The 18,156-nt window shown below is 43.5% G+C and overlaps 1 protein-coding gene across 1 annotated transcript; it reads right to left on the bottom strand.

Annotated features, from left to right (window-relative positions):
- Positions 1–13,237: 13,237 nt before the first annotated feature.
- On the bottom strand, positions 13,238–17,888 carry LOC125543291 (inactive TPR repeat-containing thioredoxin TTL3-like). Its single transcript, XM_048706596.1, has 7 exons — positions 16,846–17,888; positions 16,016–16,211; positions 15,745–15,929; positions 15,264–15,597; positions 14,980–15,184; positions 13,910–14,016; positions 13,238–13,818 (listed from the first exon to the last, which is right to left on the bottom strand). The coding sequence occupies exons 1-7, from the start codon at positions 17,682–17,684 to the stop codon at positions 13,666–13,668; spliced, it is 2,019 nt and encodes a 672-aa protein (XP_048562553.1). The 5' UTR covers positions 17,685–17,888; the 3' UTR covers positions 13,238–13,665.
- Between the last annotated feature and the right edge of the window lie 268 nt (positions 17,889–18,156).

The following is an 18,156-nucleotide window of genomic DNA, read 5'->3' as shown; positions in this document are numbered from 1 at the left end:
TTATTCGCCCCTTTTTCCGTTTGCCTCTTTTTGCTCGCTCTTGTGTGATTGTGTGTTGGATTGATTGTTTGTCACGATGGCTCAAGATAATACTAAATTATGTGACTTTTCCAATACCAACAACAATGATTTTATTATCACTCCGATTGCTCCTATTACCGATGCTGAATCTTGTGAAATTATTGCTGCTTTGTTGAATCTTTCGTGAAAGATCAATTTTTTGGCCTTCCTAGTGAAGATGTCGCTACCCATCTAAACAACTTTGTTGATTTGTGTGATATGCAAAAGAAGAAAGATGTGGACAATGATATTGTTAAATTGAAGATATTTACGTTTTCTCTTAGAGATCATGCTAAAACTTGGTTCTCTTCTTTGCCTAAAAATAGTATTGATTCATGGAATAAGTGCAAAGATGCTTTTATCTCTAAGTATTTTCCTCCCGCTAAGATCATCTCTCTTAGAAACGATATTATGAATTTTAAGAAACTTGATCATGAACATGTTGCACAAGCTTGGGAGAGGATGAAATTAATGATACGTAATTGCCCAACACATGGTTTGAATTTATGGATGATTATACAAAAAATTTATGCCGGATTGAATTTTGCTTCTAGAAATCTTTTAGATTTGGCCGCGGGAGGCACTTTTATGGAAATCGCTTTAGGAGATGCTACTAAACTCCTAGATAATATTATGGTTAATTATTCTCAATGGCACACTGAAAGATCCACTAGTAAAAAGGTTCATGCGATTGAAAAGATTAATGTTTTGAGTGGAAAGATGGATGAACTTATGAAATTGTTTGCTAATAAGAGTGTTTCTTCTGATCCTAATGGTATGCCTTTGTCCAATTTGATTGAGAATAATAATGAATCTATGGGTGTGAATTTTGTTGGTAGGAACAATTTTGGTAACAACGCGTATAGAGGAAATTTTAATTCTAGACCGTTTCCTAATAATTCCTCTAATAATTATGGTAATTCCTACAAAAACTCTTATGGAAATTTTAATAAGATGTCCTCTGATTTTGAGACTAGTGTTAAAGAATTTATGAATTCGCAAAAGAATTTCAATGCTTTGATTGAAGAAAAATTGCTTAAGATTGATGAGTTGGCTAGGAACGTGGATAGAATTTCTCTTGATGTTGATTCTTTGAAACTTAGATCTATTCCACCCAAGCATGATATCAATGAGTCTCTCAAATCCATGAGAATTTCCATTGATGAATGCAAAGAAAGAACCGCTAGGATGCGTGCTAAAAAAGATTGCTTTGTAAAAGCGTGTTCTTCTAGTTTTCATGATAATAATGATGAAGATCTAAAAGTGATTGGTGTGTATCCTATTAAATCTTTGTTTGCCAATATGAACCTTGATAAAGATGGGACTGGAGAAGAGTCAACTTTAGTTAAAAGGCGTCCCAATGATTCGGAGTTTTTAGATCTTGATGCTAAAATTAATAAAAGTGGGATTGAAGAGGTCAAAACTTTACATAGCAATGAACCCACTATTTTGGATTTCAGGGAATTTAATTATAATTGCTCTTTGATAGATTGTATTTCATTGTTGCAATCCGTGTTGAATTATCCTCATGCTTATGATGAAAATAAGGCTTTTACATAAACATATCGTTGATGCTTTAATACAATCTTATGAAGAAAAGCTTGAACTAGAAGTTTCTATCCCTAAAAAACTTTATGATGAGTGGGAACCTACTATTAAAATTAAGATCAAAGATCATGAATGCTATGCTTTATGTGATTTGGGTGCTAGTGTTTCCACGATTCCAAAAACTTTGTGTGATGTGTTAGGTTTCCGTGAATTTGATGATTGTTCTTTAAATTTGCACCTTGCGGATTTCACCATTAAAAAACTTGTGGGAAGAATTAATGATGTTCTTATTGTTGCAAATAGTAATTATGTGCCCATACATTTCATTGTTCTTGATATAGATTGTAATCCTACATATCCTATTATTCTTGGTAGACCTTTCCTTAGAACGATTGGTGCAATTATTGACATGAAAGAAGGAAACATTAGATTACAATTTCCGTTAAGGAAAGGCATGGAACACTTTCCTAGAAAGAAAATTAAATTACCTTATGAATCTATTATGACAGCCACTTATGGATTGCATACCAAAGATGGCAATACCTAGATCTATCCTTGCTTTACGCCTAGCTAGGGGCGTCAAACGATAGCGCTTGTTGGGAGGCAACCCTATTTTATTTGTGTTCCTTGATTTTTATTACTATTTAGTAATAAATAAATCATCTATCCTCTGTTATGATTGTGTTTTTTATGTTTTAATTAGTGTTTGTGCCAAGTAAAGCCTTTAGGATCTTCTTGGGTGATTGTTGTTTGATCTTGCTGAAAAAAACAGAAAGTATGCGCTCACGAGACTAATTTTAATTTTTTACCAGAGAGCGATAAAATACCAATTCCAACTGTAATAGATCAATATACAAATTATTTAGGTCTTCCTAATTTTTCAGAATTTTTGAAGTTACATAAGTATTCGAAACCTCCAGATTGCTACAGACTGTTCTGTTTTTTACAAATTCTGTTTTTCGTGTGCTGTTTTCTTATTTTGATGAATCTATGGCTAGTATCCGGGGGTATGAACCATAGAGAAGTTGGAATATAGTAGGATTAAAACCAATATAAATAAAGAATTAGTTCATTACAGTACATTAAAGTGGTGGTTTGTTTTCTTATACTAATGGAGCTCATGAGATTTTCTGTTGAGTTTTGTGTTGTGAAGTTTTCAAGTTTTGGGGTAAAGATTTGATGGATTTTGGAACAAGGAGTGGCAAGAGCCTAAGCTTGGGGATGCCCAATGCACCCCAAGGTAAAATTCAAGGACAACGAAAAGCCTAAGCTTGGGGACGTCCCGGAAGGCATCCCCTCTTTTGTCTTCATCTATCAGTAACTTTACATGAGGCTATATTTGTATTCACCACATGATATGTGTTTTGCTTGGAGCGTCTTGTATGATTTGAGTCTTTGCTTTTTAGTTTACCACAATCATCCTTGTTGTACACACCTTTTGGGAGAGACACACATGAACCGGAATTTATTAGAATACTTTATGTGCTTCACTTATATCTTTTGAGCTAGACAATTTTGCTCTAGTGCTTCACTTATATCTTTTTAGAGCACGGTGGTGGTTTTATTTTATAGAAATTATTGATCTCTCATGCTTCACTTATATTATTTTGAGAGTCTTTTAGAACAGCATGGTAATTTTCTTTGGCTATAAAATTAGTCCTAATATGATAGGCATCCAAGATGGGTATAATAAAAACTTCCATATAGAGTGCATTGAATACTATGAGAAGTTTGATACTTGATGATTGTTTTGAGATATGAAGATGGTGATATTAGAGTCATGTTAGTTAAGTAATTATGGAATTGAGAAATACTTGTGTTGAGGTTTGCAAGTCCCGTAGCATGCACGTATGGTAACCGTTGTGTGACAAATTTGAAGCATGAGCTGTTCTTTGATTGCCTTCCTTATGAGTGGCAGTCGGGGACGAGCGGTGGTCTTTTCCTACCAATCTATACCCCTAGGAGCATGCCCATAGTGCTTGGTTTTGATGACTTGTAGATTTTTTTCAATAAGTATGTGAGTTCTTTATGACTAATGTTGAGTCCATGGATTATACGCACTCTCACCCTTCTATCATTGCTAGCCTCTTCGGTATCGTGCATTGCCCTTTATCACCTCGAGAGTTGGTGCAAACTTCGCCAGTGCATCCAAATCCCGTGATATGATACGCTCTTTCACACATAAACCTCCTTATATCTTCCTCAAAACAGCCACCATACCTACCTATTATGGCATTTCCATAGCCATTCTGAGATATATTGCCATGCAAATTTCCACCATCCCGTTTTTTATGACACGCTCCATCATTGTCATATTGCCTTGCATGATCATGTAGTTGACATCGTATTTGTGGCAAAGCCACCGCTCATAATTTTTATACATGTCACTCTTGAATCATTGCACATCCCGGTACACCGCCGGAGGCATTCATATAGAGTCATATTTTGTTCTAGTATCGAGTTGTAATTTTTGAGTTGTAAATAAATAGAAGTGTGATGATCATCATTATTAGAGCATTGTCCCGTGAGGAAATATAAAAAAGAGAGAAAGGCCAAATAAAAAAAGAGAAGGCCCAAAAAATGAGAGAAAAAGATAGAAGGGGCAATGTTACTATCCTTTTTCCACACTTGTGCTTGAAAGTAGCACCATGATCTTCATGATAGAGAGTCTCGTATTTTGTTACTTTCATATACTAGTGGGAATTTTCATTATAGAACTTGGCTTGTATATTCCAACAATGGGCTTCCTCGAAATGCCTAGGTCTTCGTGAGCAAGCAAGTTGGATGCACGCCCACTTAGTTTCTTTTGTTCAGCTTTCATACATTTATAGCTCTAGTGCATCTGTTGCATGGCAATCCCTACTCCTCGCATTGACATCAATTGATGGGCATCTCCATAGCCCGTTGATTAGCCACATCGATGTGGGACTTTCTCCTTTTTTTGTCTTCTCCACACAACCTCCATCATCATATTATATTCCACCCATAGTGCTATGTCCATGGCTCGCGCTCATGTATTGCGTGAAAGTTGAAAAAGTTTGAGAACACTAAAGTATGAAACAATTGATTGGCTTGTCATCGGGGTTGTGCATGATGGGAGCATTTTGTGTGACGAAAATGAAGCATGGCCAAACTATATGATTTTGTAGGGATGAGCTTTATTTGGCTATGTTATTTTGAGAAGACATAATTGCTTGGTTAGTATGCTTGAAGTATTATTGTTTTTATGTCAATATTAAACTTTTGTCTTGAATCTTTTGGATCTGAATATTCATGCCACAATAAAGAAAATTACATTGAAAATTATGTTAGGTAGCATTCCACATCAAAAATTCTGTTTTTATCATTTACGTACTCGAGGACGAGCAGGAATTAAGCTTGGGGATGCTTGATATGTCTCCAACCTATCTATAATTTTTATTGTTCGATGCTATTATATTATCTGTTTTGGATGTTTAATGGGCTTTAATATGCACTTTTATATTATTTCTGGGACTAACCTATTAACCGAAGGCCCAGTGCAAATTGATGTTTTTGCCTATTTCAGTGTTGTGCAGAAAAGGAATGTCAAACGGAACGAAACCTTCGCGAGGATCTTTCTTGGAACAAACGCAACCTAGGAGACTTGGAGTGCAAGTCTGGAAGTCCGCGAAGCTTCCACGAGGCAGGGGGCGTGCCTAGGGGTAGGGCCCCCCACCCTCGTGGGCCCCACGGAGCTCCACCGACGTACTTCTTTCGCCTATATATACCCATGTACCCTAAAAACATCTAGGAGAGCCACGAAACCACTTTTCCACCGTCACAACCTTCTGTACCCGTGAGATCCCATCTGGGGCCTTTTTCGGCGATCTGCCGGAGGGGGATTCGATCACGGAGGGCTTCTACATCAACACCATAGCCTCTCCGATGATGTGTGAGTAGTTTACCACAGACCTTCGGGTCCATAGTTATTAGCTAGATGGCTTCTTCTCTCTCTTTGGTTCTCAATACAAAGTTCTCCTCGATGTTCTTGGAGATCTATTTGATGTAATACTCTTTTGCAGTGTGTTTGCCGAGATCCGATGAATTGTGGATTTATGAATTTGATTATCTATGAATATTATTTGGTTCTTCTCTGAATTCTTATATGCATGATTTGATATCTTTGCAAGTCTCTTCGAATTATCGGTTTAGTTTGGCCTACTAGATTGATCTTTCTTGCAATGGGAGAAGTGCTTAGCTTTGGGTTCAATCTTGCGGTGTCCTTTCCCAGTGACAGCAGAGGCAGCAAGGCACATATTGTATTGTTGTCGTCGAGGATAAAAAAATGGGGTTTATATCATATTGTTTGAGTTTATCCCTCTACATCATGTCATCTTGCCTAATGCGTTACTCTGTTCTTATGAACTTAATACTCTAGATGCATGCTCGATAGCGGTCGATGTGTGGAGTAATAGTAGTAGATGCAGAATCGTTTCGGTCTACTTGACACGGACATGATGCCTATATTCATGATCATTGCTTTAGATATCATCATAACTATGCGCTTTTCTATCAATTGCTCGGCAGTAATTTGTTCACCCACCATAATATATGCTATCATGAGAGAAGCCACTAGTGAAACCTATGGCCCCCGGGTCTACTCTACATCATATAAGTTTCCGATCTATAATTCTAGTTTACTATTATTTTGCAATCTTTATTTTCCAATCTATACAACAAAAATACCAAAAACATTTATCTTATTATCTTTATCAGATCTCGCTTTTGCAAGTGGTCGTGAAGGGATTGATAACCCCTTTATCGTGTTGGTTGCAAGGTTCTTGATTGTTTGTGCAGGTACTAGGCAACTTGCGTGTAGTCTCCTACTAGATTTATACCTTGGTTCTCAAAAACTGAGGGAAATACTTACGCTACTTTGCTGCATCACCCTTTCCTCTTCAAGGGAAAACCAACGCATGCTCAAGAGGTAGAAATAGCGTGCTTGGGTCATCGCCTTCGACAACCAAGTTGTGCGGCGCTAAAGTGGGGAGGCGACGGAGGTGAGCGGGGAGTTGGGCGGCATAGAGGAGTGGCGCTCTTATCCGTGTGTGGCGGTAGGACTGCATGCGGAGGTGGCGGCGCTCGTGCTCGCTGCCGACGACGCAGGGCAGGAAGGTGGCCGGGTCGTTGGGCGGCATCGTGCGGGTGGAGGAGGAGGACGCGGAGGGCTCGGGCTCCCGTGGAAGAAGCGGGGGAGGGGGCGACTCGGTGTGATGTATTATAAAGTTCTTTTTTGCTTTTTAATGCTGACTGGGATCTTGACTGGTCAAAACAAGCCAAAACATGTCAAAACCCAGCCCAGGGTTGTTATTTGTTCGATTTTGAAAGTTGAGGTTTGTAAACCAGACGCTTTCATGGTTCAGGTTATGTTTTAGACCTTGAATTTAGTTCGAGGTTGTAATATGGACTTTTCTTTGTTTCTTTAGACAAAGAGCACCTCCTATTCATTCATCTTTTTCAAGGTGATCCTTCCCATCTCCTTAGCTAACGCCTCTTAATTAGCCAACAAATTATCCAGCTCAACCAAAGATGGTTGTGTTGGCCATCCTCTCACTGTGGCTATGAACCCATTGTAGTCTGGTATTAGGCCATGGATAATTGTCCTTCTCATCCTTGCCTCACCTATCTTCTCTTCATGATCAAACTAGGATATCTCACAGCAAATATACTTTACCTTTGAAAATACTGACTGACGGTGCCCTGTGAGATACATGTGAGCTCATACTTTGCCAAAGTCTCCCAAGCCGCCTTCGGTGTCTCCACATCTCAAATATGCTCCACTAGGTCCTCCTCAATGGTGTTCTTCAATGCAAACATAGTCTTGCTCGCCTTGATGCGCCACTTCCACAAGGCTTCTGCACTCTCTGGAGGAGTAGTATATATCGGTGGTTGTAATGACCTCCCATAGGTCATAGCCTTGCATATATTACTCCATGCAGGTCTGCCAATAGCCATAGTTGTGGTTGTTGAGTCTCTTCAAGCCACTTCCTACGCTCATGAGATCTGTCATCTCAATTGACGCCCTACACCCTTCACTTAGTTCCAGACTATGCTCTGGTAGAGTCTCCTTAGCACCTCTTAGAGACTCCAATCAATATAAGCACCACGTGCTTAGCGAAGACTGCATCGACTAATGTAAGTGCCTAACACTAACCTATTACTCCTCCTTTCGTCGGTCCCTTGCCGTCTGCTCTGATACCAACTGTTGAAAATCTGAGGGCTCCGCCAGCTCCGAGATGAACTGTAGGAACCTGTCTTGTGGTGGCCCTAGTACCCACACTCTTAAGGACCTTCACAAACGTGGGAGATCACACTCTTACAATTTGGTAACTCAACCCTTTATTATTCACAACTTATAATTTGGTACAATTCCGTGGCTACCTCTCACTACTATGACATGTATATCTCTCTCACTCGGTAGCTCTTACTTCATAGCTTGCTTACTTGCCTACTTACATGGGAGGGGTGGCACCCCTATTTATAGGATTACAATATGGTTGGAACATTGCCAAGTGGTAACCTCCAAAGTCCTACAACACAATTCTAGAGAACTCCATATATATGCCTTATTTATAGATTTATGTACTATTAGCCGTGAACCATGTCCAATGTTTATTGTAGGGTGTTTGTGGCAAATATCTTGTTTCTATATATTTCCTATTACACCAAAATATCTTACTCTAGAACTTTCCATAATTCTAGAGTTATCTCTAAACCTCTCCACCATGGCTATTCATGTAGCTCCTAGAACCTTTTTCCAAATATCCTCCTTTCTCTTGAAATATTCCATATTATTCTAGAAGCTTCTTGCGGCATTATTCATATTTCTAGAACCCTCCAAGTATGCATTGCATTTCTCAACATTTTCCATTCTGTCGCTGACGTTTACATATTACTTAGTCCTTTTAAAGCTACATATGCATTTCTCTGTGCAGACCATTAAGGGTTGCCTCCGAGGACAAGCAATGTCATGTTTTCGTTGAACTGAAAAACTTAATTCCTTTAACATTGTGTTAATAATCCTATATACCTAAGAGATTCATCCTCACTATCCTATTTATCTTGACATGCAAACTATCCACCATTTAAAAATATTTTTTCATTAACTCTTTATGTGTATGCTCCCACTAATTCTTCATGCACATGCAGTCTATCACAAATAATCAGTAACGATTTTTCGCATGCACTCTCAAGTAGGCACATCATCCTATGTGTTTTTTGCTATTTGTATATGTCTTGACGTCATCTGATTCACACCAGACATACTTCACGAGTCCTTGTCAAACCATTGGTTAGACTTCATGTGTTGTTAATGCGTTCTCCGGATTCTAAAAGACCAAACGACCGTCTTTTTTCATTACCATTCTCTTGCACCTTTTTTACATGTCTCTTTGCTCCCTAGAGGTCAGAGAATTGCATTAGATGCCTTCGTTCCCTTGAACCTCCATTGTTCCAAGCATCCTTTTAATCTCAATTTGATTCGATTGCGTATAAAGAGGTAGCTCATCAATTTTTTCCTTTTAAAGAACCCAATATTCTCATCCAACCTTTTAATCCCAATTTTATCCAATTGCATACACCCAGTAGCTAATCAGACTTTTTTGTGATGGAACTAAACTTCACCTGATGGGCAGGCATGCATGGTTGCGCACGAGACTAGACAAACAAAAGGAATTATAGCTACCTAGGTATATTGTGGTGAATGAGCAACCTAGGTAAGTGGCCTTCTTTTTTCAATAGAAAATCAAATTATGAGTAAACTCGTGTTTTATTTTTCTATCCAAGCTATGTTTTTTAAAATGAATGCAAATCTATAGTTGATATCGTTGTTTTAGGTTTAGCCAAGGGTTGAGATGTCTCCACTGTCTCTACGCAACGTTAATTTCACCTCATATCGCCTCGTTGATATATTGTCAAGGTGATGAAATTAACAGAACAAAAATCACACTTATTTTTGGTTTTTCATTAAATTTCCTTTAAATACTTACTCGAAACAATATTTCTTCCAAACAAAATTCTTCACATCTACGCATACTATGTTTCATAAACTTTCTCATGTTGTTAAACATCGAATTATTTATTAAAAGTTTTCGTAGCAACACGCGGGGTACCATTTGGTATATAAAATTTCTGGGAACGCATTTCTTGGATGAATCAGTTATTGTGGATATTGTAAGTACTACTTCTTTGTTGAACAGTACAACTACAAAGGAGAAATAAGTTCGTTGATTGTTATTTGCCTTGGAGTGTGTTATTGCAGTTATACCTGGCCATCCCTCAGGTCGGGCCGGGCCAACCAAAGCCCGACGCAAAAAACCCAGGCCCGAGCCCGGCCTGGCCTGGCTGTCGGGCCTAAAAATCGAGCCCGAGCCTGGCCCATCATGCTAAAATCCTGTCGGGCCTCGGGCCACGGGCCGGGCCTCTTCCTTAAACGGCAAAAATGACGGGCCTGGGCCTGGCCCAGCCCGGCCATCGGACTCAAAACCTGGGCCTCGGGCCACGGGCCGGGCCTCTTCCTTAAACGGCAAAAATGACGGGCCTGGGCCTGGCCCAGCCCGGCCATCGGACTCAAAACCTAGGCCCGAGCTCGGCCCGTGGACAAGGTCGGGCTTTTTCGGGTCGGGCCGGCCGGGCCGGGCTGCCCATGGCCAGGACTAATTGCAGTGCTACATTCTTTTTTTTTATTAATTCCCAGAGTGACAAAGATAATTCAATTTTACTTGATTTTATATATGGCGAACTTTCCATATAATTCTAAATCATGTAAGTATTTTATTTGCTTACCATCATGTGTTTTCCCTTTTTCTTTTACTACAGAAAGGCAAAAAAATGAGTATTTGAGGAATTTTTAATGCATATTGGCTCCCCATGTTTGTTGTGATGTGTGGTTTGTTCGTTAAATTTTGTTATGATCTGATGAGATACCAATTGCCGTTGTATGTTAGCACATGGTAACATTAGTGCATCCCTTTAACGGCTATCTAAGAGTTGACATGCTTTACATGGCGACGAGCATCGAGATCCTCAACATGCAGGAGCGGGAGCCCATCCCCTCCGATTTGATCACGTCCGAATGGTAACATCGTGTGCTATTTTTATCTTTATGGACATGTTTGCTAGTTAATCATAGATTGTCATCAGCTCCAGTGTCTTGGGACACGCACTGACGAGTCACACGTCGCAAATTCGATTCGATGCTAGCGGCCAGCATTTTTCAGGATTTTTTTGGGGCGTCACGGGGGTTTGCTACCAGCTCGGCAATGCGAATGGGTCGCCCGTTAGTTCGGCGTCTTCTGTGAACCATCGCCATTTTCTGTGGCAGAATGCGATAGATAGAAGGTCTCGGGCCTAACCGCCCCTCGGAGACAGACTACAATCTACTCGCGTACGGGGCTCGACTTTGCCTTGTGCCGTCATCGGCGAGCGTCGTGGAGCTGGCCGGGCTTGAAACTTGCAGGTACATTGATTTGGGAGGCTACAATTCTAGAATTTCTTCTTGAGACATCCCTGTCGGTCAACTTCTCTTCGGAAGGGGTCCTTGGTCTTTGCGGGAGATAATGTGTCAGCCGTGGTAGAAGTTGCTTCCTAAGTAGGCATGGGCGCCCGCCTAGACGAAGGGCTTTTCTCTTCTTCTTCTTTTTTTTTTGAGCAACCAGACGAAGGGCTTTTCTCATCTTGAGGAGCAGTACAAGTTTGTGAGGCATCGTCTTTACTCTTTAGACAGTTAATAACTTGACTTATAGAATCAACATTCTTTTCCTTTCTGGTGGTGCCCAACAAAATACCCATACGCATCACGGGCACACGACCTGGCGCCGCCGGTGACAGCGATAGGGCAGGAGGAGTGCGTGCCGATCTGGCCGAGAGGAGATGCCAAAACGACGGCTCTCAACACACCGGCCAGCCAGAGCCAGGGGCTAGGCGTGAACGTGTCGGCCTCGTGGATGGATTACCTGGTCCACCTGGCGCTAGTGAAACAACTAACAAAACGGTCAACACAGGGGAGGGATCCAATGCACGGCAAGCTGCGAGGCCATATGCCATGCCACAATAATTGTTTCCTCCGGATTTGGAGCCATGTTTAACCTAACATGCAATGCCTCTCTTCACTTTTCAGGGACCTACTACAGGTAAAGGGTATCTCCTACCTCGCCAAGCATTCAGGCAACATGTTTCGGACACTTTGTGTCGTCCAACGCCGTGCATCAAACGTTTGTGAACCAGACTGCACGTCCAAATTCCACCAACTCAGAAAACAAACTTATGCGACGTTTGGGGGAGTCCGGACGCCCGTAATGTTGGACTCCGGCATACAAGGCCCACCCAAAAACCCCTCTCGGACCCTTTTTTTCCACTCTGTTCCTCCCTTCCTGCTTTGTATTCGCCTAAGACTGCCGTCGCCTTTACACCACTCCAGCCGCCGCCCAGTTCTTGTCGGACCACCGTTGCTCCACTCAGGTGCTTTGTACTTCGCCGTTGTTGCACCCCTCAACTCGTCTGCCCCCTACCGACACCATCCATGGCGGACACCACGCCCAGAAATGTTCGACCAAATGCCATTGAGAATATACTTTTTATTTTATCCTTGTTTAAAATGAAGCAAGCACGATGGCAAGGGGACTCGCTGAGGGAGAGTGCATTCTTGTGCGACGCATAGTTGGCCACAAGTGCGGGGTTTGTAGGCGTGAAGCAAAATGGCACGATATTTTGGTAGCATGTGCATTCTTGGTTTCATGAGCACAGGCACTACGCGCACTACAATTTGGATATGATCCATGATTGCAGTGTGAAGTCGTTACTCCATGGGTGGTACACCATTTCAAACGTCTTCGTGAAGTGTTACAATCCGATTGCACAAGTGGAAAGAATGTGGCCAACGGATGCATCAGTGATGGAGATCGCTTCTTGTTGCTCTATGTGTTGGTCAATTCTTTGATTCACCCAATGTTGCAACTTGATGATCACGTCATTGTATAGCCTGGACGCGCTGCCGCGATATACCAAAGGATGGAGGACAGGGCCTTCACATTAGCACATTGTTAGATGAAGCTCAAGGGGCAGATTATTTGGGGGAACAACATGTGCTGATGAAGATGGTCAAGCTCGAGGAGAGAAAGCTTGAGATGAAGACCGCTTTCAAGGAGTATGGTTGAATTTCAAATCAATGAATTTAAGAACTTATTGAACATCCGGCGCTTTTATAGGATTTAAATGTATGGTTGAATTGATATTGATCGATGATTCAAAGTGAGCCCGCACGGCAAGTGGGCCCACGCGGCAGACATTTGGTTTAGTTTTATTCTATTATTTTTTCAGGGGAAAAGGGTGAAATTTGGTGCATTGAGTTGGATGGTCGCCCCACTATCTGATGTCCACAAAGTCCGTCCTGTTTTGATGCACGGTATTGGAGATGCCCTAAATTACCACAACCCAACGCTGGCCAAAACCGATCATTGACCCATCTGCTTGGACAATGGACATTTCTTCCATACTGCTCCCTCTGTAGTGATCTAAACGCTCTTATTACAGAGGGAGTACATAGCATGTACTTGATCTACTGATCATGTCGAGATATGGAGGCTTAAAACTTGCATATTACACTATCAAATTTCAAGAGTACAAATGGCATCTATACTTTTTCTTTCCTTGGGTTGTCTGGTCTGTTAAACATGAAAGTAAAAAATTTACAGTCGCTCTTCCAAGAGTCGGAAGATAATGTTTTTTGGTTTCTAAAGGATGGAATTCGGCAACAATGATGTACGCACGGGACAAATGAAAAGAATAAAAACAAGTTGGTAATCAACAAATGGGGGAAAAGGGTGGCGAAATGCGACTTGCAAGGGCGGTTCGGATGGAAAAAAGATCGGAGGAAGTTGCTCTTCTCTCTGGTCTTCTTTCATGCTTTGCTGCCCTCATCATCAAAGATTACCTTCACTGGCTCTGCTCTGGACCTCCCTCCGGTTTAGCCCACTGCCCACGGTTTGCTCGAGGGGAGCTCAAGGCGCGAAGAAACGTCGAAGTCATCGGCTTCTTGGCCTAAGTCCCGTAATGCCTCACTGAATACTCCAGCAGCTGTTGGCTGGGGCAGATCATCTCCTTCACTCTTATGGCGTTCTTGTAGATTTTGAATGTTGGAACTGTCCTCACATTCTCTGCGCGCGCAACGGCAGGGCTCTCATTTACATCCACCTAAGTAAAATAAGAGAATAGTATATGTCAAGAATAGGCCAGAGATAGCAAGCAAGGTGACAAGGATCAACCATTTGACTCAATCAGTTACCTTGAGGAAATTAATAGATGGGTATTTGGTACACAGTGCATTGACAAATGGGGAAATTTTGCAGCACTGCTGATTCGAATGAGTCATGAAATGGACAACCGAAACACCTGCAAAACCATCAAATGACAGTGCATCAGATTAAATAAAAACTAACAACTTTCACCGCTGCTACAAGATAGAGAGAGCAAGGTAAAAGTGCAGACTTCCAAAAAAATAGCCATGGTACAGTGCCAGCAAAACAAAGGCCACGTGAAGGTTTGCTTGCAACGCACTAAACAGTAATAAGTACTACCAACTCGTGGTACAACCTCATACCTATCAACAAAAGTCAAGATTGAAGTACTAGTGTACTGTAAAATGCTGCTCGTCTGCAAGTCAACATCATAAACTGCAGGCGCAAGATACAAGCAGAAGCAGCAAAACACTCCCAAGATGCAAGGTTAATCAAAATGATCAAACGGGATTGCTCATTCTTGAGAAGCAGCAACTTCTATAGAAGAGAGTAAATAATGTGTTTGTCGTATGTGGCAAGGTTGTTAATAAAAGCCTTCCATTTCACCCAAAGGAAAAAAAAATCAGCAGCAAGGTTAACCTGGCAAAATAGGATTCCAGTTCATTGTTTGGTTACTCTGCACCTAAGCCAACTGCCACTCCTTTTGTAATAGGTCCATGAAATACCCTCAAAGCGAGCAAAAAAGACAAGAAACATGATTTATCAAGGGGCACCATTTTCGCATTTCACTAATATTTGCCATAACCCACTAACTGTTTTCAAGAACGGCCGAATCAATGTGTCGATTATCAAATGCAAGGCTTACATGACAATCTTACTGTTTTATGCTTTATTTTAAGGAATGTGTTTAATGTCTCATTATTTCAGGAACTCTACATTAAGTACTCCCTTGCAAAAAACAGTCTTATATTATGGGACGGAGTGAGTACATAATAGTTTGTCATTATTTTCAGTAACTGTATGTGTTATAAGGTTATAACAAATTAGCAAATGGTGCTGACCAAAAAAGACATGAAGTGGCATTTTCAAACGAAGGACATCAGCGAATAAGACAAACCTGGCAAGGAAGTAGCCATCTGGAATTGTTCCATTCCTGTAACTGCTTCAACCTCTCCTCCAAACTTCAAGTTAGATACCTCCTCACCCCGAGACGACTTGAGGGCAACCTGAGCATGGAAATAGGCCTCAGCAACCTCAGTGTCACCTGGGAGTTCCCTTCTGAGAACCTCATAATCCTTCAATGATTCAGCCCATCGCTCCATCTAAACACCAAATGCGCAACGATTTCTGAGTTTTTCAATTCTAAATCAGAAAAGGCAAGAAAGATAAACAATATGCTACCTTGCCATAGGAAGCTGCACGCCTCAGCAGAGCCTTGGTATAGTTGGGTTGAATCATGAGGGCTTCATTACAATCCTCAATAGACTTCTCCCACTGCCCTAGCTTGAACCTGCAAGCTGCCCTGTTGCAGTGAAGGACTGGATTTACAGGGTGATGTTTGAGCCCTTCGCCATAAGCTATGCAAGCTTCTGAAAATTTTCCAGATTTAAATAGCTCGTTCCCTAGAGATCGTGCTCTTGCTACAGCTTTCACATTGGTATGCATTGTTATCACTTCCACATTTCTTGGGTCTATTATTCGGGCCTTGTCAGCTGAAGAGACAGCATGATCGAACCTGCAAAACAAATCATGTAAGGGCAGAGCTATAACAGGCAACCGATGAGTTTACCTGCCAAGACAAAACGCTTTGAACAAAGTTGTTTTTCAAGCTACACTCACATGCTCTTATTTGTGCGAGTATAATGAGTAATCACTGAATTACCTTCCCAATGCGATGTCAACTTGGGCATGTGCGTAATAGAGATATGCATTGGCAAAGAAGCCACAGAATTTAGTGTCTGAGGTGCAGGAAGATGAATAATCCAATTTGGAAGCACTGGAGATGGCCATATCAGCCTCATCGAGCTGATTGAGCCGGAGAAGAGCCTCTGCTCGTGCGGCAAAGAGCTGCAAGAGGTGAATCACATAAGTATATACTCTCTGCTAAAGAAATCGCTAGTCAATATCAGATTGGATAACAGGCAGAGTCATACCAGAGCAGATGAGTCAGCTCCAGCCGCAATGGCGGCATCACATTCCCTAAGCACATTCTTCCAGTCCCCGACCTTCCGCGAATCGAGGCATCTGCCCAGGTGCTTTTCCACTGTTTGTAATTTGTGCAGCTCTAGGAGGTCAGGCTGTGGGGTTGCCAGGGAAAGGTGCTTCTGGGCATCCTCAAGGTGTCCCAACCTGCAATTCAGTAAGATCCTTCAGATGAATAACTTGCACAGCTGAAGAATTCAAGGTTCACTTAATCTGGTACCAGTGATGAATCTAGGTAGTAACTAGTGTTGACCGATTTACTAACTATAGCAAAAAGGGGCACATCCGTGTACCCATCATTGCCATTTATGTTTTCTTCCAAATTCAGCTATTTCTGATTCTCGCGGAACTGGAGGAGCAGATATTTTCATGCCAAGGAGGGAAATCCAGGGGCACATAAAGCAGTGTCCATTTCAGATCAATCAGTCTCCATATATATGGATGCCAACTCGTCAAAGCATTTCCGAAATAAAGTTAGAGAAAACGTGTGCCCACTGTACAAATCGCCTTCCGTTACCAGCCAATAATGAAATAAACACTTCATGCATGCACATGTGTGTTTTGTAAGCCCTACTAAAAATAGCAAATTCGCTTTCGTGTTACTGCTACATTGTGGTCTGTGTGTGGGGGCAAACCATATTTATTCAGATCGCCGGAGCAAATAATCTTACGTGACGTATAAAAAAAATTGAGTTGTTTTCGCCGACCGACAGTGAGAGCGCCAAGAAGGAAAATGATTTCGCGGTAGCCCCGCAGATCTAAGAGCAAGCAATTCTTTCACCTTATGTGGAGCGAGGCGAGCCGTTGGTGCGCGCGTCCGTACGACGGATCGATCCGCACGGCCTCCTCGCACTCCTTGATGGCGTCGCCGAAGCGGCGGAGCCCCGTGAGCGCGGCGGCCCGGTTGCCCCGGCATGCGGCATTGTCCGGGCAGAGGGCGAGCGCGCGGTCGTAGAGCCTGAGCGCCTCCTCGAAGTAGCCCTTCTTGTACTGCTCGTTCCCGGCCCTCTTGAGCTCCTCCGGGTCGGCGCTGGACATGGCCCGCCTGACGTTGGCGTCCTCCTCGGGGGCGACGCCGCCGCTGCGCGAGCGCATGATGCTCCCGTGGCCGTAGTTGCCGGTGCCGGAGCCGAGCACGTCGTGGCGGATGGCGCGGGGAGGGGCCGGGGGCGGCGGGGTGGAGGCCGCGGAGAAGGAAGGCAGCGGCTTGGCGAGGCGGCCGGTGGGGCAGATGTTCCCCGCGGGGAGCGCGTTGGTGAGCGGCGAGGTGGCGGAGCTGGAGGTGGAGCCGGAGGTGAAGATGAGGGGGCCGGAGCCGGTGCGGCGGTGGCCCGGGCGCGCGCCCCGCGGGGGCCCGTCGGAGGGGAGCGGGATCTCCCCGGAGTGGCTCCGGCGCGAGGCGAAGGCGGGCGCCCGGGAGACGGAGCCGGAGGAGCCCGAGGAGGAGCTCGGGGTGTGGTGGTGGTGGTGGTGCTTGGAGGAGGAGTGAGGGAGCGGGGAGACGGGCGAGAGGCGGCCCGGCGGGAGCGTGTCGGGCTTGTCGTTGGAGGAGAGGAGCACGGCGGCGGCGAAGGCGTCGGAGAGCGTGTCCGGCATTGGCGCCGGCGGGCGGCTGGCCATTCCGCGGAGCACCTGCCTGCCTGCCTGCCTGCCTGCCCGCGCGCGCGCTCAGATCTCGGCCGCTAATGCAGCATGGGGCGGCGGCCTGGCCGGGGGAGGTGGAGGCGGAGATGGGGATGGGGATCTCGTGAAATGGGGAGGGGAGGGGAGGGCGCAAGCAAGGAATGATGAAGGCGAGCGGGCGAGCGGGCGGGCGGGCGGGGGTGGGAGTGGAGCGCTGCGGGAGGGTAGATTTGGGGCGAGGAGGGGGGGCAGTAAACAGCGCCGCAGCGGCGCCGCGCGGTGGAGTGAAAATGAAAAGAGAAGGAGGCCTAGCGCGCCCAGGGAAGAGAAAGATTTCTTCCTGCCGCCAGGAGGAGGTCAAACGCACTTCCTATGCAGCTGCGGTTGATTTTTGATTTCCAATTTTGCATTCGTGGCACTGTCAATAAGAATTACAGTGACTTTTCAATCGAACATACAAAATGTCAAA

The sequence above is a fragment of the Triticum urartu genome, chromosome 3, assembly GCF_003073215.2.
Source record: "Triticum urartu cultivar G1812 chromosome 3, Tu2.1, whole genome shotgun sequence".
Classification (NCBI taxonomy): domain Eukaryota; kingdom Viridiplantae; phylum Streptophyta; class Magnoliopsida; order Poales; family Poaceae; genus Triticum; species Triticum urartu.
The sequence above is the reverse complement of the archived record's forward strand: the minus strand, read 5'-3'. Positions and strand labels throughout refer to the sequence as shown.